This window comes from Moschus berezovskii, chromosome 21 (genome assembly GCF_049115385.1).
Source record: "Moschus berezovskii isolate FMDL1 chromosome 21, NW_MosBer_1.0, whole genome shotgun sequence".
NCBI lineage: Eukaryota > Metazoa > Chordata > Mammalia > Artiodactyla > Moschidae > Moschus > Moschus berezovskii.
In genome coordinates, this window is record NC_142480.1 from 44675114 (window position 1) to 44698112 (window position 22999).

At 52.5% G+C, this 22999-nt stretch overlaps 1 protein-coding gene across 1 annotated transcript; it reads left to right on the forward strand.

Annotated features, from left to right (window-relative positions):
* The first annotated feature begins 1352 nt into the window (after window positions 1–1352).
* Window positions 1353–22560, forward strand: CTSH (cathepsin H). Its single transcript, XM_055417933.2, has 12 exons — window positions 1353–1511; window positions 6060–6091; window positions 6754–6859; window positions 8093–8163; window positions 8803–8907; window positions 11366–11452; window positions 12242–12297; window positions 14147–14228; window positions 15553–15621; window positions 19305–19411; window positions 21296–21421; window positions 22138–22560. The coding sequence occupies exons 1-12, from the start codon at window positions 1421–1423 to the stop codon at window positions 22211–22213; spliced, it is 1008 nt and encodes a 335-aa protein (XP_055273908.1). The 5' UTR covers window positions 1353–1420; the 3' UTR covers window positions 22214–22560.
* The last annotated feature ends 439 nt before the right edge of the window (window positions 22561–22999 follow it).

The window sequence follows — 22999 nt, forward strand, 5'->3', positions numbered from 1 at the left end:
AGTCCTGCCACTCTCTAGGTGGCTTGGATGGGCAGAAAGAGGAGCGGTTCCTGAACACCTGAAGGATAGAACATTGCAGAGGCTGGCCAGGTTTATCCCAAGGCCAGGGGCGTAAATTTCCAAGTAGCAGCAACCATGCAGTTTTGTCCTCAGACATTTGCCTCAGAGCGTATCCAAGTGGTATCCAGACAAGGGCTGATTTATAAACTGATAAAGATCTGCTTTATCTGAAAAGACAGTGTCCTATGGCACTGCTAATCTTCATGCATATTCAGTGTCCACCCAGCAGCACTGAGCGACCACGGACTGTGAGGCCCTGTAAGTGCAAATTTGCAAGCTGTACCCATACAGGTCAAATCCAGGACAGAATTCCAAGAATCTGCTCCCCTGGGGGGCCCACACTGGCAGAGTCAGGCAGAGAAGGAGGTTTCCTCCTGTCTGAGGGAGGGAGAGGGCTCAGGTCTGATGGGCCAGTGCCAACAGGCTCTGACACACAAAATGCCTAGGACTCCAGAAGAGCAGAGTGAGCAATCGTGGTCCTGGGAAGCACACTTACTGGGAACGTTAGCATTAATGCTTGGAGCCTCAGTTTCCCCATTTGTAAAATGGAAGGGCAACAACCTGCCCCTTGTCAAGGTGATGATGTAAGTGAACAACCCGACCCCACTGGGTGCTTGACAGGTTGTTGCAGGCAGGTCTAACTGCCCTCTCTTCTCCCTTGAAGCAATCCCTGAGCACACTGCCTCAGTTGGAAATGTTCCCTGTTCTATTTATCTCACACCCAGACTCTTACACATCCTATTCTTTTTTTTTCAGATTTGCAAAATAGAGAAAATGGTTCTACAGCTGCTTTCTTGACAGAAAGACTAAAACTCCTTGGGGAAGGGGCTTGCAGGGATGGAACAAAGTCATAAAAACAGCAATCTAACTGCTCTAGTTTGAGTTCATCCCAAGTCTGAAGGGCCCATCAGGGTAAGGTGAATAATAAGGGTGGGAGATGGGAGCCCTGGCGCGAGGAGAGGTCGGGATCTGGGGAATCTGGGCTGAGGACAGGCACCACCCTGGCCCATCCGGCCAGTCCTGGCAGATAAGCAGATGGGCAGGACCCCTGCAGACTGAGTGGTCCAACTTGCCCTTCCGTGCAGAGGAGAAGAAAGGGGAGTGATGTCCCCGGAGGAGAGGTGGACGTGAGAAGAGGGTAAGAAGAAGGCGACTGACCGAGGGAAGTCGAAGGCCACCATCTCTCAGGAGCAAGGGCTCCCCGGGTTGTTTTGCACCGCCCACCTCTTCCCCTTCCCTCCCCTCCTCCAGCCCCGCCCGCCGCCCGGCCCCGCCCCTCCCGCCGTCCCGAGCTCTTTTTGGCCTCCTGCCCCGCAGTCCTCCAAGCCAGTTCGCCGGCAGAGCCGTCCCAGCCGCCGCGATGTGGGCCGTCCTGCCGCTACTCTGCGCGGGGGCCTGGCTCCTGGGCGCCCCCGCTTGCGGCGCCGCCGAGCTGGCCGTGAACTCTTTAGGTACGGGGCCTCCGGGGACGGGGACGGGGCTCCCCCGGAGAGGAGCCGGCAGGTCGGAGACTCTGGAGAACTTGGGCGGGTGGGGACTCCGCGCTTGGGAGGAGCCGGGCAGCGCACGTCCCAGGCCCGAGGCCCTGGGGCTCTGCGGGTCGGGACCGGAGTCCAGGAAGGGTGGCCTCTGTGACGGGTTGTGGGTGTGGGCTGGAAAAGGGGTTGGTTTGGAGGGTGATCGTCTTGCAGGACCCGAGGAGCGGGTGGATAGGTGCCCGGGGGCCCCCCTTGCTCAGGGGCGCTGAGAGGAAATGCCCCAGCGGCCCCTTCTGCTCTCCACCCCGTACCTGGAGACTCAGAGGACCCGGATCTGCCCCTGCCAGAGGCTAGCAGGGACTTCCCAGCCTTTTCTGGCAGCTCCCAGGGACTGGGCACAGGGGACGTCCCCAGGGGTGCCTTGAGAGCCTGTGAATGGGTTGGACCTGCCCTTTCGAGGAGTGACTGTGCAGAGCCATAGCAGATTTAGCCCCTGAAAACTGAAACTTTTTGTTCCAAGGACCCAGGGTGTAAGGTCAAGCCCCAGGGCTCCCCTGTAAGGCCCCAGGGCTTCCACTCAGGAAGCTGAGTGGTCCAGCTTCCTGCTGCTCTTACCCTAGTTCTGTTGCTGCAGATCCAGCCACCTTCCCAAGCTAAAAGCTCTCCGGAAGGCCCTCCTGCCTTGCCCGCTGCCCACCACCCTCAGCCTCAACCCACCACCCACAGGCCTTGACCTCCCTAGACCACCTGCCTCCTCACCCTGAGGACAAAGAATTGTAGCCAAAGAGCAGCCTGGGGATAGGACAAAGATCCCTGAGGCTGAAACTTTTCCACTAGAATCTTGCCTGATTCTTCCCGACCCACTAGTACAAGGAAGGCCCCCAGTCTTGCAGACCTGGGAGGACGCCCAGCTCAGCTCAGTCCCAACCTAAAGAAACCCAGCTGCCGGCAAGCCAGGGCCATGTGGCCTGCGTGGAGGAGAACGGCTGGTGCTGGAATCCGTTCTTCCAGAGTAGGGTTTGGCATGCTTCTCCTGTGAATGGCCAGATAGTAAATATTTTAGGCTATTTGTGGACCACACAGTCTCTGTATCAGCTACTTAATTCTGTGCTGAAAGCAGCCAAAGGTGGTATGTAAATGAATGAGCCAGTTGCGCTCCCAGAAACTTTTACTTAGACACACTGAAGTTTGAATTCACATGATTTTAAAGTGCTACACAATGTGGTTTTCAAAAAAACATTTTTAAACATGAACATTTTTAGCCCATGGGCCATACAAAAACAAGTGGCAGGTGAGAGTTTGCTAACCCCTGTTCTAGATAGTACCATGTGCTCCCCAAAACAGCACATAAAGAAAGGATGTGTGCTTTCTTCCAAAAGTCACAATGGACTAAAATGGGTCTGAGTTTAGTGTGCAAAGGTCACCAGATGTCCTTCTGGCCCCACCCCAAGATCACCTCTGGCTTTTTCTCCCTCTGACCTCCAACAAATGAGAAGTAGTCTGCTTGTAGCTTTTGAAACCTCTGCAGGCAAACATTGGTCAGTTGTCCTAAACTCCATCTGCCTCAAGCCCTGGTCCTAAGCTGAGATCTGTCATCCTCTAAAGCCATCAGGCTTCCCTGGTGGCTCAGATGGTAAAGAGTCTGCTTGCCAATACAAGAGACCTGGATTTGATCCCTGGGTTGGGAAGATCCCCTGGAGAAGGGAATGGCAACCCACTCCAGTATTCTTGTCTGGGAAATCCATGGACACAGGAGCCTGGCAGGCTACAGTCATGGGATCTCAAAGAGTCAGACACAACTGAGCAACTTTCACTTCACTTTTTCACTTCTGAAGACATCAGCTATAGTAGGGCCCTAACCAAGATTTGCAGTCCTCTAAACCCCACGCAATGGCAACCCACTCCAGTACTCTTGCCTGGAAAATCCCATGGATGGAGAAGCCTGATAGGCTGCAGTCCATGGGGTAGCTAAGAGTTGGACACGACTTCTCTTTCACTTTTCACTTTCATGCATTGGAGAAGGAAATGGCAACCCACTTCAGTGTTCTTGCCTGGAGAATCTCAGGGACGGGGGAGCCTGGTGGGCTGCCATCTATGGAGTCGCACAGAGTCAGACACAACTGAAGTGACTTAGCAGCAGCAGCAGCAGCAAACCCCACGCAGGGCATATCCTGGAGAAATGTGCAGAAATCTTTCTCAGGAAAAATGGCTGTCACTTGATTTCTGGAACAGATCTATGACCCACACGGGGAGAGCTAAATTCCATACAACTGTGATCTTCCAAGTGCAGGGTATGGATTGGTGGCACACATGTGTGTGCTCAGTTGTGTCCAATTCTTTGTGACCCCATGGATGATAGCCTGCCTGGCTCCTCTGTCCATGGGATTCTCCAGGCACAAATACCAGAGTGGGCTGCCATTTCCTCCTCCAAGGGATCTTTCTGACTCAGGGATCAAGCCTGTGTCTCCTGTGTCTCCTGCATTGGCAGATGGATTCTTTACCACTGCACCACCTGGGAAGCCCGTGGACCAGTGGAGGAACACAGAAAAGTACCAAGTGATACCAGTACAGACAGTAAATCCATTTCCACACCCTTTACTTCCAAGTGTCAGCTGCTGGGGTCATAGAAATAATGTTTAGTAATAGAGTGGCTTATGATGTGGGGGTGTAGAAAGCAGTATGAGGAATTGCGTGACTTTGCTCTAAACCTTGCCTTCTGTTCCCAGAAGCAACAAGCAATCCTGCTTATCTGAGCAGAATTTCTCAGCCCTTTCAAAGGGCTGAGACAAAGATAAGAGTTAATGCTAACCCATTCAGAAAAACAGGTAATAATCACTCATGAATATATAAATCCATGGGGAGGGCATTGTTAATTAAGTTTAATTTACCTCATTAAGAGATGCCTCTCCAATGCAGGTTTACTTTTTATGTTTACAATTACTTTTCATTAGGTATAATATATTTGATATGTTTTTAATCAGTTGGAGTCTTAATAATGATGATGACTTAATCCAGAATGAACTTTTATAATAGCCAGAGGTATATGGGTCACCAGGAGTAACAGTAATTTAAATTTATACTTTCCGTGCTTGTCATTGCATAAAAGGATACTAGAGCAATTAAGTATAAACAGATACTCCCTGGGACTTCCATTGTGGTCTAGTGGTTAAGACTCTGCACTTCCAATGCAGGGGGCATGGGTTTGATTCCTGGTGAAGGAACTAGATCCTACATGCCCTGTAATGTAGCCCCCCAAAATAAACAGATGCTCCCTTAGGATAAAATTCTGTGAGATGTGGATGGAGATGGGGGTTCAGGGAGAAAAAGAAACTATATGAAGTATTCAGCTCTTATAGAAGGGCTTGTTCATGTTATTGATGGTGGGTATCATGTCATGATGGTATATGGAATTCTTTGGCTAGCATCCTTTGAATACAATGGAAGAGTTGTATTTTTAAATGTCATTAATTGCAATAAACTGGAGTACATCCTTTGCAGCTATTTAAATTTGAAATGCAATTTTACATTTAAAAATGTACAAGGTTGGATATAGGAAGAGTCTACAACTAGGCAGCCCGTTTTTGTAAATAAAGTTTTATTGAAACAGTCATACCCCTTCATTTTCACACGCGAGGGTAGAGTTGAGTAGTTATAACAGACTGTAGAGATTGCAAAGTCTATGATATTTACCATCTGTCCCTTTTTAAAAAATTGCTGACACAGGGTATATAAGGGTTTTTAAAGTATTTATTTGTGTTATCATGAATAACAAGCTCTCTGTTAAATTCAAAACTTTCATTTTTATTTTATGTATTTATTTTTGGCCTCGCCATGCAGCTCGTAGGATTAGTTCCCCAATCAGGGATCAAACCCCCTGCATAGGAACTACAGTCTTAACCGCTGGATCAATAGGGAAGTCCTGGCAGAAAGGTTTTTAAATTAACTTCTTAAAATATGACACAGAAGAGAACACAAATCATTAAATATGCATTTCAGTGAATTTTCGTCATCTAAACATACTTGTGAAACTGGCACCCAGATGAAGCTACAGAACATTACCAGCACCCCACAGGCCCCCTTTGACTCCTCACTAAGTATTACCATTATCCTGATTTTTAATACCATAGGTTAATGGCATGTACTTTTTCAAAATTAATTTGGAGCACAAAGGCAGTAAGAATTTAGTTCCTTTTCAAATTCTGCATTCAGTTCAGTTCAGTTCAGTCGCTCAGTCATGTCCGACTCTTTGCGACCCCATGAATCACAGCACGCCAGGCCTCCCTGTCCATCACCAACTCCTGGAGTTCACTCAAACTCCTGTCCATCGAGTCGGTGATGCCATCCAGCCATCTCATTCTCTGTCGTCCCCGTCTCCTCCCACCCCAAATATACCATCATTTTTGGTGCCTTAAATTTAACTCAGTTTATTAAAATGCGAATCAGTTCTCTTGTGCCCCTCTTGGCTATAGATGTGACCACAAGGCACCCAGGCCTAATTTTTTTTTTTTCTCCTTTTTGCAGAGAAGTTTCACTTTCAGTCATGGATGGTGCAGGTCAGTGTCCAACTTCTTCTTTCTGAAGTTTCTCGTTTCACTGTTTCCTGTTATCAGAACAAACTGTCCTAGATTTGAGACAATGAAGGAGGAATTTCCAGCCCCCTTGCCCTGGGTCTTTCCCACATGGGGATGAGTCAAGCGCTGCAAAAAATTTTGGTTAAGTGAGTTCCTTCCAAACAGTGGTCTGGTCCCCAGTGGTGAAGTTGGCTAGCAGCCTTGGAAACCTTCAGATTCATTTACATTTTTTGTATTCAAATCACATTGTGTAGCTGACTGCAAAATCAATCGAAAAACACTGGTGTGCATATTTTTGAAAAGTGGTGATTTCTGCCATGAACTTGACCTAGTGCCAGTTGTGGTGTCCAGGGCTGACCTAAACGTGACAGGTCGTTCACCTGGCCTTCTTGGTCTCTTGACTGACTCTACGGCAGCTGCATAGGCTTCATTCTGGCCACAGGCCCCTGGAAGCAGAGGGGTTCCGATATAAACTTCCCCATGCTCTGCAGAGACCCAGGGCAGCGTCCCACCTCTAATACTGTTTTGGCCTGAGAATCATGGCAAGAAGAAAACCTCCATCCCTCCTCTTAGAAGACAAAACCGTTACCCTCTGGTGAGCAGCGTCCTGTTTCCGTGACTTATTGCTAATGTGTTTGTTTCAGCATCAAAAGAAATACAGCTCAGAGGAATACCACCACAGGCTGCAGGTGTTTGCCAGCAACTTGAGGGAGATCAACGCCCACAACGCCAGGAACCACACATTTAAAAGTACGTGGGGACACCTTGCCTCCAGGCCGCTCATCCCTGGGAGGAGGGAGCAGCTCAGATCTGGAAAGAAAGGAATGATTACAGGGTCCACTGGACTTGGGAGCTGGGCAGAGGGAGAGCAGCCACCCAGGCTCTGAAGCTGGTTTGGCCAACCTCACATTCCAGCTCTGCTGTTGTTCTCTGAGATTCAAGGGGTTGTAACTTTAGGGTGTCCCTCCGAAGGGTTGTGGTGTTCCTGCCTTCTGAGGGTCCAGCCCAGACGCTGAGCCCCTGGGCTGCTGAGGGTAGGAGTGTTTCTGGACTCGCGAGCTGCTCCTTAGGACATCTGCCTTCAGTCTGGGTTCGTTTCACTAGAAACACACGCTACATACACTGAGGACTCAGAAGTGACGGCACTGTCGACTAAGTGAGTGACATGGGCAGAAGCATGAAGTGGAGGAAACCTCAGTCTGAACCTCATTTCTGCCCAGTATTGGCTGTGTCAACCCTGGGGGGTACTGATAACTCTGAAGTTTCACTTGACTGTCAAGTGGAGATCGTGAGGCTCCCCCCGCCAGGTTATGAAGACTGAAGGAGGTAACAGGGGGCAGGCACTTGGCGCAGGTGTGGTAGTTCTGTACCCGGACGTCCACCAACCCTACTAACGGGGCATCTAAAAAATGGGTGCCCAGGACCCACCCCAGGCCCACTACGTCCACATGTCTGGGGTGCAGCCCAGACACTGGTGCTGTTGCAAAGCTCCCCAGGGAATTCCAAAGCTCAGTCAGGCAGACCTTGGTGTAGTGAATTACAGTTGACCCTTGAACAGTGTGGGGTCTGCACAGTTGAGAATCTGAGTTTAACTGATTGTCTGCCCTCCATATATGCATTTCCTCCATATGGGCACTTTCTCTGTATCCACGGTTCTGCATCCCATGATTACACCAACCTGGGATCATGTTGCACTGTAGTATTTACTATTGGGAAAAAATCTGCGTATAAGTGGATCTGCCCAGTTCAAACCATGTTGTTCAAGGGTCAACTGTACCTCAAAAAAAATTGTTTTAAAACAGTTCAACTGTGTCCATTCCGTTTAAAAATTTAAAGGAGCCAAGTTGAGGGCCTGTTCATAGGACATGAGGGAACGTGAGATTTCAATATTTTTTCTGTTTCTTTATTAGCGATCTACTTAACACCTCTGTTTTGTTTTGTTTTTTGTTTGATTGTTGACTGTTCTGCCTTCTCTTTTTTCAGTGGGACTGAATCAATTTTCAGACATGAGCTTTGCTGAATTAAAACGCAAGTATCTTTGGTCAGAGCCTCAGGTGGGTATTATTCATTGGGACCAAATCTGAGTCTTTTCTGTTTGGCTTTTTTTTTTCCGCTGCGCTGGGTCTTCGTTTTCTGAGAGGACTTTCTTAAGTTGCAGTGAGTGGGCGCTACTCTCTGGTTGGGGTTCACGGGCTTCTCCTTGCAGTGGCTTCTCTTGTTGCAGGCTCTAAGGTGTGTGGGCTTCAGTAGTTGTGGCGCTTGGGCTTAGTTGCTCCAGAGCATGTGGGAATCTTCCTTGAACAGGGATCAAACTCGGGTCCCCTGCATTGACAGGCAGATTCTTGACCACTGGACCACCAGAGAAATCCCAACGAATAATATTGTAGCATAAGTAATATCCAAAGTATTACATGGATGTACACTACAACTTTTTCATAATGGATCTAAAATTCAACTTTAACTGGGTGAACTATATTTTTCTTTGCTAAATCTGCCCTCCCTGTCCTAAGTGCCCCAACCTGAGCCCCCCAAAGGACCTGTCATTTAGCATTTGGAACTAATAGGGTGCAATAGGATGGTTCTGACAACCATAATCTTTCTCATTCTCTTGTGGTGACTATTTTAATTACATACTTTTCCATTAGAAAGGTTTTTTCTTTTTCCCCTGAAAAAATTGTAATTTGTCATTTCAGAATTGCTCAGCCACCAAAAGTAATTACCTTCGAGGTACTGGTCCCTACCCACCCTCCATGGACTGGCGAAAAAAAGGAAATTTTGTCACACCAGTGAAAAATCAGGTATGCATGATGGTCCCCCGTTTTTCCTCCTAAACAGCCACATTCTCAGACAGTATGCCAGGAAGGAAAACTCAAGGGAATCCCAAAACACAAAGAGTAATATCCCCAACTCCATTATTTTTTCATTGTCTCTCTAGCTACCTTCCTCCAAAAGGCCAGGAAGTCATTGTTTTTATGGACGTAGTCCCTCTCTGGGCTGAAGTATGCCCCTTCCCTCCTGCTCCACTGCACTGTCTAAAGCTCCTCGCTGGCCCTAGGTCTCTCTTACAGTCACCCTAAACATCTGTGCCCTTCTGTGACTGGACACGGGACCCCATTCCTACATGTCTTTTCTTCCTGTCCTCCATCCGCTCCACAAAGCACCAGGTTCAGCCCCTCCCTGGCCCTCTGCCTCCCTCAAGGGAGCTGCAGGTGGTCAAGGAAGGACATGGAACCCAGCATTGCAGACATGCTCTGAAGAGCGTCTCCTGCAGGACACACCGTGCCAGGCAAGGCAAGTGGTGGCACGTTCCTGCACTGAGAGCTGAGGACCAGGTGGCTGGCTGGAAGGTCCCACACACTGCTGGGTCCTGGAGAGTCTGGGCCCTGCTGTCCCTGGAAGTGACAGTGCAGTAGCCATCTTCAGAAGCATTCCCACCTCTTGCTCCCAGGAAACACAGGGTGAAGGTTCCCCTCCTGGTAGCACTTGGCTTTTCCACTGAAACTCGCCGTGAGAAACATTTTCTCCTTTTCCTGAAATCCATGTGATGCAGCCATGATGCCCCCAGGCTCACTGGATTCCCAGAGCCTGCCTAGTAATCTAGACGGTTCAACCAGAACACAGAAGGCAAAACGAGCCTCCGCTCCAGCAGACGGGTAGGATGAAGTCAGTCCCCTCCCCCCAAGACCCCACGGTGGCTTTTAAACCATCTGAGAATCCCGGGACAGTTCAAAACCCAACAGGTATTCAGTGTGGAAGCCTGAACCCCCTCACCCTCTGGGCAAGGAAGAAGCAGAGGTCTGCCAAGGATGTTCTGGGTCCTCTCATTAGCTAGCTTATCAGGCAGGAGAGAGACCCCTGAGCAGAGGGGCCGGAACAAGGTGGTCACCCCTGTGGGTGCGTATGGTCTCTCACTGTAGCCACCATATGGTTACAGGTGTAGCGACAGGATCTGACATTAGCTCAGCTACCTAAGGGTTTCTCACTTTACAGAGACGCTGAAGGTGCAAAGCAAGTGGGTCTCTGCTCAAGGCCAGGGCTGGCGGCTCAGCCCTGCTCTGTCTGTCTCTTTCCTCAGTGGCCAAGCCCACCCCCTTGACCAGCCAGAGATACTCTGATCAGGCCCTCCCCTCCCGCTGCCAAGGGAAGGATTTGAGAGGAAGAGACTGGGGATGGGGGGAGGGTGAAGGCTCTTTCCAGGAGACAAGCGAGGAGGAGTGGAGGAAAGGATCTTAGGAGACGTTTCAGAATTAGTCTATGGACGGTTGAGCCAGTGAAGGGCGGGAAAGAGACAAAGATGGGGATGAGAGAAAGATGCTAACAGCAGCTGGTGTTACTGAACCCGTGGGGTAACTGAATAACTGGAAGGATCTTATCTGCGCTTCTGACAGTTCTGTGGGGCAAGCATGGTAGTTCCCGTTTTACAACTGATGAAACTGGGGGGTGGGGAGATGCCCCTTGCCCAGCTCACATGGTGGGTGGGGGCAGGACTGTGATCTGAAGTAGGCAGGCAGGCTCCAGCACCCGACTCCTGGCCCCAGTGAGGTGTCAGGAGACTGGTCAGTAGCCGTGATCATGGTAGAGGACAGGGAAATGGATCGCTAGGGCAGGACACACAGGGTCTATGGTGTCTGGGGTGTACACAGGTGGGGTCCTCTGGGAGACAGGTGGTCTGGGTCTGGGCAGAGTTCAGGGCTGAAGTGGGGTCTGGGAAGTTGTTAGTTTAACAGGACTGTGGACGAGATTGGAGGGGGAAAGGTGAGAGAGAAGGTTCTGGAAACAGGACTTTGGTGAGTCCTTCTGTTGGGAGCAGTGGGAAGAAGAGAAGCCAGCAGAAGATTCAGAAGCAGAGGGACTTCCCAGGCAGTCCAGTGGTTAAGACTCTGAACTTCCACTGCAGAGGGCATGGGTTGATGCCTGGTTGGGGAATTAAGATCCCCTGTGCCTTGTGGTGAAGCAAGGAAAGAAAAAAAGTAGAAGGACCTGTAGAAGAGTACACAATAGAGTCAGGAGGAACTCCGGCCCTTGCAGGACAGTGGGGGTTGGTCAGCGAGGGGCTGGATGGGGAGTGCACAGCTGCTGCTGCCCATTTTTTACAAGCTTCAGTCTTCTCATCTGTAACATGGGGAGAAGGATGGCGGCCACTTGGGGCTTGTGAGGATCAGTACGGACAGATGTGAGTTGGGGCTTGGTCCACTGAGGTTCTCGGGAGCCTTAGGGGCCCGGGTCCTGACTCCCCTTCTCCACTCTGGCCTCCAGGGCAGCTGCGGCAGTTGCTGGACCTTCTCCACCACCGGGGCCCTGGAGTCTGCTGTCGCCATAGCAACGGGGAAGTTGCCCTTCCTGGTGAGTGACCAGCCACGGAGCAGGGTGGGATGTGGGGGAGCATGGGGTCAGGGTCTCCTCCTGCAGGGGTCACAGCTTGGCTCCGAGCCCTGACTTGGATGGGCAGGCCAGGCCTTCAGGCTTCTTCAGGCCTGTAGATGACAGTGGCCATGTCAGCTGGACTTTGTGTCCCAGTCTCATGGACATTTGGCGTGCAAAACCTCCCCTGATGGTTTGGAAGGACTGAGGCTCATTCCTGAGTGGGTCTGGGTGTTCCTTGATCTGGGGACCCGGGGCCTTCAGGGAGCAGAGCCTGCCTGGGAGGCAGCCCTGTAGGAGCTGCACCCGCTCCCAGGCTGGTCGTCTTTCTGCAAGGGAGAGCAGGGACCTGTGTATTCACCCCCAGATCCCCCAGAGCAAGGGGTGACTGTCGGACCACAGCGTCCTGCATAGGGAAGTGGAAGAAGAGAGGGCTAGACTGGCGAGGGCCACCAGGGCCCGGGAGCAGGAAGGCCTGTCTCCTCCCTCCCACATGCCACCATGGGGGCCCACCTACGTGCACCCTTCAGGCCCCTCCTCACCCTCTCACATGCCGGCTTGGCTGCCAGGTCATCACTGAGCTCTTCCACAAAAGGCGCTGGCTCTGGGCTGGCCCCTCGGACACAGAGATGGACCTTGCCCTGGGGGAGTATAACCTGATCCTCCTGACCCAGAGCTGGCAGGGCCGTGGGTGTGGTCGGCTCAGGGGGCCCGGAGCTGGGGGCTCTCCCAGTGAACACATAGCTCACCGGGTGTGTGTTCCTTCTCCAGGCTGAGCAGCAGCTGGTGGACTGCGCCCAGAACTTCAACAACCACGGCTGCAAAGGGTACGTCCCAGATGGGGGTGGGGAGGCCTGGAGCCCCTACTCATTTCCCAGGGTTACTTCTGTTGCATCCTGGGTGGGAGCAAAATTGGCCCCGCTTAAAGAGGAGGATGGTCACCCCACATATCCGAGGTCTCTCAGCTGAAGTGGGCAGAGCTGTAAGCCAGGCCCGGGCCTGTCTGCTCCAAGAATCTGTCCTCTTTCCCTGTTGTCACCTGGCTGTCACCCCTCAGCACATGTGGCCTCATCCACCACCCGGGCCTCTGGGTGAGTGGCCCAAAGAATTCACAGAATGAGAAGCGCATCGTCCTGCAGAAGCAAGGTCCACACACAGGTGTCTGGTCGGCTGTCTGCGAATTCTCTAAGGCCGCAGTCCCCAACCTTTTTGGCACCAGGGGCTGGTTTCGTGGAAGATTTTCCCAGGGACTGGGGTTATGGGGGGGAGATGGAGTGGGGATGGTTTCAGGATGATTCAAGTACAGTACATTTATTGTGCTTTTATTTCTAATCTAATGTTGATGATGACAGGGGGTACTGCTCCGCGGCTGGGAGACTGGGGTCCCCTACTCTAAAGCTCTGGCTGCCCCAGCTCGGCAGGCTGTGTGAAGGAGCTTTTCTATAGATGAGGTGCCGTGTTCAGGCAGAAACACTGTCTTTTGCCGGGCCTGCTCTCCTGGCCCATTTATTTGTTTATTGAGGTCTAGTTGAACTACAGTGTTGAGTTAATTACTGCCGTACAGCAAAGTGACTCAGTTATACACACCATTGTTCAGTTGGTAAGTTGTGTCTGACTCTGCAACCCCGTAGTTATACACATATTAAAAAGCAGAGACATCACTTTGCTGACAAAGGTCCATGTAGCCAAAGCTATGGTTTTTCCGGTAGTCATGTACCAATGTGAGAGTTGGACCATAAAGAAGGCTTAGCACCAAAGAATTGATGCCTTTGAACTGTGGTGCTGGGGAAGACTCTTGAGAGTGCCTTGGACAGCAAGGAGATCAAAGCAGTCAATCCTAAAGGAAATCAACCGGAAATACTCATTGGAAGGACTGATGCTAAAGCTGAAACTCCAATACTCTGGCCACCTGATGCGAAGAGCTGATTCATTGGAAAAAACACTGATGCTGGAAAAACTGAAGGCAGGAGGAGAAGAGGGCAGCAGAGGATGAGATGGTTGGATGGCATCATTGACTCCGAGAAATAGTGAAGGACAGGGAAGCCTAGCGTGCTGCAGTCCATGGGGTCACAAAGAGTCAAACGTGACTCAGGGACTGAACAGCAACAGTTATATACACATACATACATTCTCTTTCATATTCTTTTCCATTGTGGTTTATCACAGGATATTGAATATAGTTCCCTGTGCTGTACAGTAGGCCCTTGTTGTTTACCCATCCTAGATGTACCAGTTTGCATCTGCCAACCCCAAACTCCCAGTCTGTCTACCTACCTCCTGGCCTGTTCTTCAAAGGGGTCGTTAGGGACTGACTCCCGGTTCCCAGGGTCTCCAGCCCTCATCCCCTCCTCACGTGCAATGCTCTAAGACCTTTCCTGTGCGCACAGGTGTAAAGCCAGGCCCCTTGCGTCCCCCCAGAGCAGGCTCCCAGGCTTGCCTCCCGCTCCCTCCCAGCAGCCCAGCCCTCTCCGGGGCGAGTCCTGCTTCAGCAGCAGCCAGCACAGGGGTCTCCTGCGGGGAACCACGCTCAGGCTCGTCCTGGGACTCAGGGCTGAAGTCACTACCATGGCCCCCCAGCCCCGCCAGGGCAGACGTCAGGCATGCCCCAGCCCCCTGCAGGCCCTACCTCTATCGGAGCCAGTCCCAGGTGGGCACAACTGTGTGTGCTTCTTGCAGGGGTCTCCCCAGCCAGGCCTTCGAGTACATCCGGTACAACAAGGGCATCATGGGTGAAGACACCTACCCCTACAGGGGCCAGGTAACTCGGGCAGCCTGGGCTCCATCTTCTTGGTCTGCAGGGCCCCTCAGAGCCCCCTATCTCTTTTCTCCCAGCCTGGGCTCCATCTTCTTAGTGCAGGCCCCCCATTTCTGTTCTTCTCCCACTCTCAGGACACACCCCTCCCCTGCACCCTCTTGAGGACTCCTGCTCCCTCCTGAATTCTCAGTGTTGTCTCTTCAAGTTCACTGCTTCGCCTCCTCTGCTTTTCTGAGCCCCAGTGCTCAGCTGTCCAGGGGCCTCTGCGCCCTGTCCATGGCAGCACCGTCTCTGCTCATGGCCTGGCCCATGCCTCCTGCCGAGGGTGCACCAGGGTGCCATCTATGGACTCCTACACTCCAAGCCCATGCAGACAGTGCTCCTGAGCCCAGGGCCTCCCCTGCTCTCACCTCAGCCCCACCTGTGCACGGCTGGGCACCCTGACTCACCCAAACCCAGGACTCTCCTCCGCTGTTTCCCCTCCCAGCAATGGGAAGGCACCACCTTTCCCGAAAACCTCTTGGCTACCTGTGTCCCTTTCTCAGGGCAATCCCCCTGCCCAGACCCTCCCCTCACAGAGACCTTGCTTCTGCTCCTTGGTCTGTCCTGTGTCCCTTCCCCTACTCAGCCCTTGGTCCCCCTTCATCCTGGATCCCTGAGGCTGGTCTGTCCTGGGACCACCCTCCCCCAGGGGCTGCCAGAGTGGCCTCTCAGACCAAGCTCTGAGTACACTCAGTTCAGAACTCCTCAAAGGCTTTCCAGGGCCTGCAAGATAAACTCCAGACTCTCCGGCCTGCCTTCCAAGTCCCTCTGCCCAAATCTGTCTGCCCAGTCTTGTCTTTGACTTCACTCTCCCCTTGGAAACCTTCCGCTCCTGCCCAACCGCTTGCTGCTTTCTAAACTTCAGGTCCTGCGTTGTCATCCTGACTGTCTCTCCGTCTCAGAGGGACTCGCTCTTCCCTGCACGTGTCCTGCCTCTTGTTGGTCATCTTCCCTGGACTGAGAGTGGCCCTCCCTCCCCTGCCGTGCAGGCTCTTACTTGGTTCCTTTTCTCCACCAGCCTCCTTGGACTTGGTCAGGCCCCTTCCTCGTGCTCCCACCATGGGCTGCTCGAGCCCACCTCTGCCAAAACCAGCACAGTCTCCTCCCACTGGACTGTAACGTCCTTGGGGACAAGGATGCTTCTGATTCTCTACTAAGTGATCCCCCTCACCCAAGTCCTGGTACCTGTAGCTTTTGCTTTGTCAGTGTTATCAAATTGCACGGGGTGGCGAGGGCAGGGTGAGCGTCCCGAACCTGAATCCCATGAACTTTGCCCCCTGAACAGGATGGTGACTGCAAGTACCAGCCCAGCAAGGCCATTGCTTTCGTCAAGGACGTAGCCAACATCACACTGGTGAGTACCAACCCTTCTCTGCAATGGGGAACACATTCTGATCAGGAGGCAGCCTTCACTGCCGTCGGATGGCCAAGGGGCATGGCATGGCGGCCTTTCTGGGCAGCACATCCCTTTGATTGAAAAGTTTTTGATTATCAGTGAGCGTCAGTCACCGTGATGGCAGCAGGGTGTAAGACGGAAGAGATAGAGCAGGAGTCTGCGGTCAGGTGCTCTGGTCCTGGCCCAAGTCTGCACAAGTCTTCATTCTTTCTTAGTTTTGATTTTCGGCTGCACTGGGTCTTCATTGCTGCAGACTGGCTTTCTCTGGTTGCAGGGTGTGGGGTTCTCATTGCAGTGGTTTCTCTTACTGCAGAGCATGGGCTTCAGTAGTTGCAGCATGTGGGCTCAGCATTGCGGTGCTCGGGCTCAGTTTTAGTTGCTCCATGGCACATGGGACCGTGGACTGAACTTGTGTCCCCTGTGTTAGAAGGCGGATTCCTAACTACCGGATGACCACGGAAGTCCCAATATTAAACACTTTAAATTTCAGTCACTCAAAGATTACTTGTACTTAACAGTGAAATGATATACGTGACTCTGTGGCTGAGTCTGGTTCACTTTTTTTTCCAAATTCCTTTGTGGGGCTGCGCAGCGTCCTCTCGGCTGTGCACGGGCTTTCTCCAGTTTCAGCAAGCGGGGACTGCCCTCCATTGTGGTGCTCGGGCTTCTCATTGCAGATGTGGCACAGGCTCTTGGTGCCTGAGCTTCAGGAGTTGCAGCATGCAAACTCAGTCGTTGAGGTGCATTGGGCGTAACTGCTCCATCGCATGGGGTATCTTCCTGAACCAGGGATTGAACCCATGTCCCCTGCATTGGCAGGTGGATTAACCACTGGGCCACTAGGGAAGTCCCAACAGTAGCTTCCATCTAATCAAAGTGCATGCCATGCGCTCGGCACTAGTAGTAAACAGGCAGAGTTTATAGAGTGTTCAGTTCAGTCGCTCAGTCATGTCCGACTCTGCGACCCCATGGACTGCAGCACGCCAGGCTTCCCTGTCCTCCACTAACTCCTGGAGCTTGCTTAAACTCATGTCCTTCGCATCAGTGATACCGTCCAGCCATCTCATGCTCTGTCGTCCCCTTCTCCTCCTGCCCTCACTCTTTCCCAGCATCAGGGTCTTTGCCAGTGAATCAGTTCTTCACATCAGGTGGCCAAAGTATTGGTTTCTGTCTCAGCATCAGTCCTTCCAATGGATATTCAGAGTTGATTTCCTTTAGGATTGACTGGTTTGATCTCCTTGCAGTCCAAGGGACTCTCAAGAGTCTTCTCCAACACCACAGTTCAAAAGCATCAACTCTTCAGCAATCAGCTTTCTTTATAGTCCAACTCTCACATCCTGACATGACTTCTGGAAAAACCATAGCTTTGACTAGATGGATCTTTGTCGACAAATTATGTCTCTGGTTTTGAATATGCTGTCCAAATTGGTCATAGCTTTTTTTCCAAGGAACAAGTGTCTCTTAATTTCAAAGCTGTAGTCACCATCTGCGGTGACTCGGGAGTCCAAGAAAATAAAGCCTGTCACTGTTTCCATTGTTTCCCCATCTATTTGCCATGAAGTGATGGGACCAGATGCCATGATCTTCATTTTTGGAATGTTGAGTTTTAAGTCAGCTTTTTTAGTCTCCTCTTTCACTTTCATCAAGATGCTCTTTAGTTCCTCTTTGCTTTCTGCCATAAGGAGTGTACTAACCACTTGTGTTATCTCCTTTAGACTCAAGACAACCTTAGGAGATAAGGGTCATTATTGCCTTCATTTTATAGATGAAGAAAGGTTCAGAGTGGTTAAGTAACTTGACCAGGGCTGCAGAACTAGAAGTGTAAGCTGGATTGAAACAGAGATCATGGCATTCTGGAACCTTTAATTGGGATGTTTCTGACTATGATACATTTATCTTGAGGAAACAGCTGGTTTCTCTTAGACACACTCACCAGGGGTTGACCCACTCTGGCCCATTTGAAGCCCATTAAGAGGTGGATTGGGGGTCAATACAATCCCTTTTGCCTGGTGCCCAAGAGAAACTTGTCTGTGACACATGCAGGCCCTGAGGAGCAGGCCAGCATGGGCATCCAGCCCTCCTTGGCCATGGGAATGGCCACCAGCCCCATGACGCCCACTGCCTCTTGGTGGACAGGCCTTCCTGGTCTCACCGGCCCTGACAAGGCCTTTGCTGAGCACAGGGAAGGAAGCAGCTTGCTTTCCAGGCAATCATTTGCCCTTTGCAGCCAGGTCTCTGCCTCTTCTCCAGGGAGAGAGGACTGAGGAAGGTTGGTGCCCTGACCTCTTCAGCCTGCCCCTCCTTCAGCAGAGCCCTGGCCTCAGCTCTTCGTATTTCAACTCCCCAAGGTCTCTAGCCAGGGGAATGGCCTCCTCAGCTCATGGTAACCCACTGGTTCCCAGCACAGATGCTTTAAGAAATCCTCCCGCCTTGGACCCACCCCAGAGATGCTAACATTATTGTCCGGGGTGCAGCTTGGGCATTGGGATTTTTTTTTTAAAGCCCCCCAGGTAATTCTAGGGGCTTCCCAGGTGGTGCAGTGGTGAAGAATTCGCCTGCCAGTGTGGGAGACTTGGTTTCGATCCTTGGGTTGGGAAGAGTCCCTGGAGGAGGAAATGGTTACCCACACCAGTATGGGTTCCAGTCCATGGGGTCGCAAAGAGTCCAACGCGAGTGAGAGACTGAGCACAAGCACAGATGGTTCCAACCACTGCTGTCTGCAGCTCCGTTTCAAAGCTGCAGCCCCTAGGAAGCCCCAGACTTCCTCCCATTGCCCCACCCCGATCCCACGCTGACAGGGCTGAGTCCTTCTCAGGCACACAGTCCTTTGCCAGGTCTTGTTTCTAGCACCATCTGAGCCTTGTCTGCTCATGGACTTCTAACCCCAGTGTTCTACCAAAAACAACAATGAAAGTTCTTTAGACTAGATTTGTGGGTGCAGGGGTCCTGGGGATGGGAACAGGTGCGTCCCACTCACCTCTGCACCCCCAGGAGCCCCTGGCTCACAGGAGGGCCATGGCATGTGGTCATGAGTGAGCGAGTGAATGAGTCCCCACTGCACCCTGGGCTCACACCCAAAGGGTGCGGGGTTCTCTTGGAGCAAAGCAGAGAGGCCCAGCAAGGTCCAGGGAGGTCATAGGGGAGCCAGGGTTTCGGGGGAGGGGCCATAAGCAAATAGAAAACACAAAAGATCCTGGCCATTCACGCACAAGAGGGCTGTTCTGTGCTTAATCACTGTCGTGTCTGACTCTTTGCAGCCCTATGGACTATAGCCCACCAGGATCCTCTGTCCATGGGATTTTCCAGACAAGAGTACTGGTGTGGGTGCCAATTCCTCCTCCAGGGAATCTTCCCTGCTCAGATTGAACCCTTGTCTCTTTCATCTCCTGCATTGGCATGCAGGTTTTTTACCACTGTACCACCTGGCAGGGGACCCCACACCAGCCCCCAGTGTCCAGGGCAGGCTCTGCTTAGAAGGAAGGGCAGTTCCCCTTTGGTGGCAGCTTTTTGGTCTAAAACACCCTTCTGTTCCCTCCTCTGTGCCTCTCTTACCTACTTTGGGGCAAAGGGCCACATTTCTCATGTGGGGTGGGGAAGTGGCAGAGGCCAGTGTGTCCACCTGTCCACCCCTCTGTCCACAGAACGACGAGGAGGCGATGGTAGAGGCAGTGGCCCTATATAACCCCGTGAGCTTCGCCTTCGAGGTGACTGCTGACTTTATGATGTATAGAAAGGGCATCTACTCCAGGTGAGCAGGACCCCAGCATCCTCAGGGGAGGAGGGGCAGGTGGGCTCCCCATGACCGGGCCCGGGACTCACTCCGAGTCTGACCATTTCTCCACCCATGCCACGTTTGCTGGCCTGTCACATCGCCCTGCAGCCCTGAGGGTCAGGATCCCCGGTCCCTGAGCTGGGGAGGAGGAGAGGAGTCACACAGCGGGTCACGGGCCCCTGTTTGAGCCCAGAGCTCCCCCTCGCTCAGCAGAAGAGCTGCCTCTAGTGATGAACACCCGTGTTCAAAACTGTGAAGATATGAAACAGGGAAGGGAAAACAGCTGCTCCCAGATGCCAGAATCCCGTGCTGAAGGGTCATCGAGTTCTCTAGCGTGGGCTTCCTCTCATCCATTCTTCTTGCCTGTTTTACAATGAGAGTGAGTGTAGCCACTCTGGTCACTGCCCGGCTTCTCCTCAATGGCCTCAATTGCAGTCTGGCTGGTCCTAAATGTGAGTGTGTTCCAGGACTTTCTCCTCTGCCCTCTTCTCACACGTGCCTTGAACTCCACGGCCAACTGTTTGCTGAGTCTCCAAGCCTGCTTCCGCCAGCGGGTCTCTTGAGCATTAGGCCCTGAGAGGCAAGGGCCTCCCCACATGAAGCTGGCCGGGCCGCAGGGACCTCAGATCCTGCCTGTCTCTGCCTCCTCCCCCTTATCAGATGCTGCCGCATGATCGCTGCCCAGAAACATGTCCTCTCTCTCCCTGCATCTCTCTTCACCATCGCCTCCTCTGCTTTGTTCCTGTGCCCCCACTAATGGTCCATGCTCCACCTGGAGCCAGTCAGCTTCTGAACACCCTTCTCGCCACACCACTTCCGCACACACAACCCCCCACCCCCCTCCACTGTCCCATGTCTTAGCTCGGCTCAGGGAGCCTCTATCATCTGTCCTTCTTTCTCCAAGTTCAAATCCCATCAAAGCCACCCACGTCCTCCCTGTTCCACCCTGCTCCTCTGCCCATGGAATTTCCCAGGGAAGAATACCAGAGCAGGGTGCCATTTTCTACTCCACTAAGCACCCACCTTCCCAGGGAAGCCTTCCTTGCCCCCACACCCTGCCCATTCTGTTCCCACTTGGTCGGGTCCACCTCCCTTGGGCTCTTGTCAGCCCCCCAGTTATCACTGTATAGAACCAGCCTCTTTGCCCTCCTGTTCCCTGCCAAAGGGAGCTTCTTAAGTCCAGGAGCACAGCTGGGCACACTGCTGGTGTCCTACACCTTGCCCCAGGCCTGACGCATGTCAACAGCTCAGTTACACATCGGCTGAATGATTGCATGACCACTGCAGCTCGTCCGCTTGAAATTCTCAGAATTTCCTCATGAGAACTAGTTCACTATCTTAAATGAGAAGCCTGTCTAATTGCCCTAAATACAGGGTAATCGTAAAAATTAAATACAGTGGCAACAAAGCAGTGTCATGTGAAGCTCTAGCCGGACAGTGCTGCCCTCAGAAGGCGCAGTGGGGGTGCTCGCTCCTTGTAATGTGAGCGGTATTGGAAAGCATAGGGTGTCAGGGCCCAGCCAGCTCCCTACTACACCTCACTTCTTTGGGTCAAGAGAACCCAAGGGGCTGAAGAGAACACTTCTCCTGCCCTGTGACTAAACCAACGTTAACTCACCACCTTCAGCGCCTCCCAGTCCCGGCTCTGGAAAACATTGCTCTCAATCACTTGCTGGGTGTGACTGAATCACCTTTTATCCTTTCATCCTTTTTTTTGGCCACATGGCATGTGGGATCTTAGGTTCCCGATCAGGGATCAAACCCACACCTCTTGCATTGGAAGCACAGCGTCTCAACTACTGGACTAGCAGAGAAACCCCACCCTTTCCATATTTTCAAGCCTTTATTTTCCTTTTCCAGTACTTCCTGTCATAAGACTCCGGATAAAGTAAACCACGCAGTGCTGGCTGTTGGGTACGGAGAAGAGAAAGGCATACCCTACTGGATCGTGAAGAACTCCTGGGGCCCCCACTGGGGAATGAAGGGGTAAGCGGCTTCTAGGTCCCATGTGCTGAGAGGGAGACATGATTGCCCAGGTCTGGGGGCCCTCGGTGGGAGGCAGGGTGTGTGTCTCCTCCGCCTCAATGTGGCTTCCGAGAAGGGACTGCTCCCCTCTTTCTTAGCCCAGGCCAGAAAGAGGGGAATTTGAGGATGTAACCCTCATACTCGTCAAGAACCCTCCAGCAGCCCCTCTCCCATCCCAGACCCCAGATTATAATGACTGTGTATCCAGGCACAGGAGACCATTTGGCTCAGTGGGTTCTGTGACCACCGCTAGGAGACAGTCCACAACACAGGGCCCAGCTGGGATTCAGCCATGTCTGGAAGGCCCTGAGGGATAGAAACCAGAGGAACGAGTTTACCGATGGTGGACAGCCCCTCCTTCTAGAAGGGGCTGCAGTCAGGTGGCCTGGGGACATATCTCAATGTGACTTTGTGTCTCTCCAAGTCTCAGACTTGTTGTCCTCATTTGAGGCGGGGACCCCAACATAAGGCCAACTAGGCGAGGCTGAGAAGGGGGCCCTCAGGAGATTCTGGAGAGAAATGAAGCAGGGACAGAATAATGGGAGCGTGTTCATGTGGTGGCCAAGTTGGAGGTTTCCTGGAGACCAGTAAACCCGGCGCTACTCTTGTGAATAAATGGGAGGGCCTAGCCCCTGGAGTCAGATCTTGGCCAGCCCTTAGCCCCTCCCTCTGCCCAGGTACTTCCTCATTGAGCGCGGGAAGAACATGTGCGGCCTTGCGGCCTGTGCCTCCTTCCCCATCCCCCTGGTGTGAGCCCCGGCGGCAATGACGGGTCGGTGGAGAAAGCGAGGACCAGGCAGTCGGGGGCCCAAGATCCTGCCCTGGAGGACGTGTTGGGAGACCACCCCTAACCCGTGGCCCTGCACTCTGCACCTGGAAACCCAGAGAAAACTGGGAGGTGAATCCCACAGAGCAACAAGCCTGCCACGTCTTCTGCTGCAGAGGTCACCACCAGCCACGTGCCTTACATGTGGTTTCTCACTTATCAACCCCTTGTGGACAAGGAATATTTTTTCCCAGAAGGGCTGCATTTCACAATGGGGAGAAGCTCCACTGTCTCTTCTGTGGTCTTTAATAAACCTGCAGTGGGCACCTCCTGAGCCAGGTCTGTGCTGTGGGCTGGGGTCTGGGTCTGTCTCTAGGCGCAGTCTCCTAACAGGGAGGCACCCAGGGGTGGCTGGCTCTCTGGCTGGAAGGATGGCATGCAAGGGTGCTGGTGCAGCTGTCTCCCAGGTGGGGGACCCTGGATAAAAGAGCAGGTTTGCTTGATGTTTTGAGCATGTGAGGAGGGAGGAGGAAATACGCCAGGCTCTGGCAGAGCATGACCTCAACCCACAGCATCAGTTAGGAAGGCTTACTCTCCACGTGGCTTCCCGATGCTCAGCTTCCTGCTGCCGGCTCACCTGCCCCACCTCTTGGGATGGCCCCCATGTCTCCCTTACCAGCCCCTTCCTTCCCCTGACCCTCCTGCCACATCCACCATCCCTTCTCTTTAGAGAAAATGTGGTCTCAACCCAGCATGTGGCTGTGGAGCCTCTG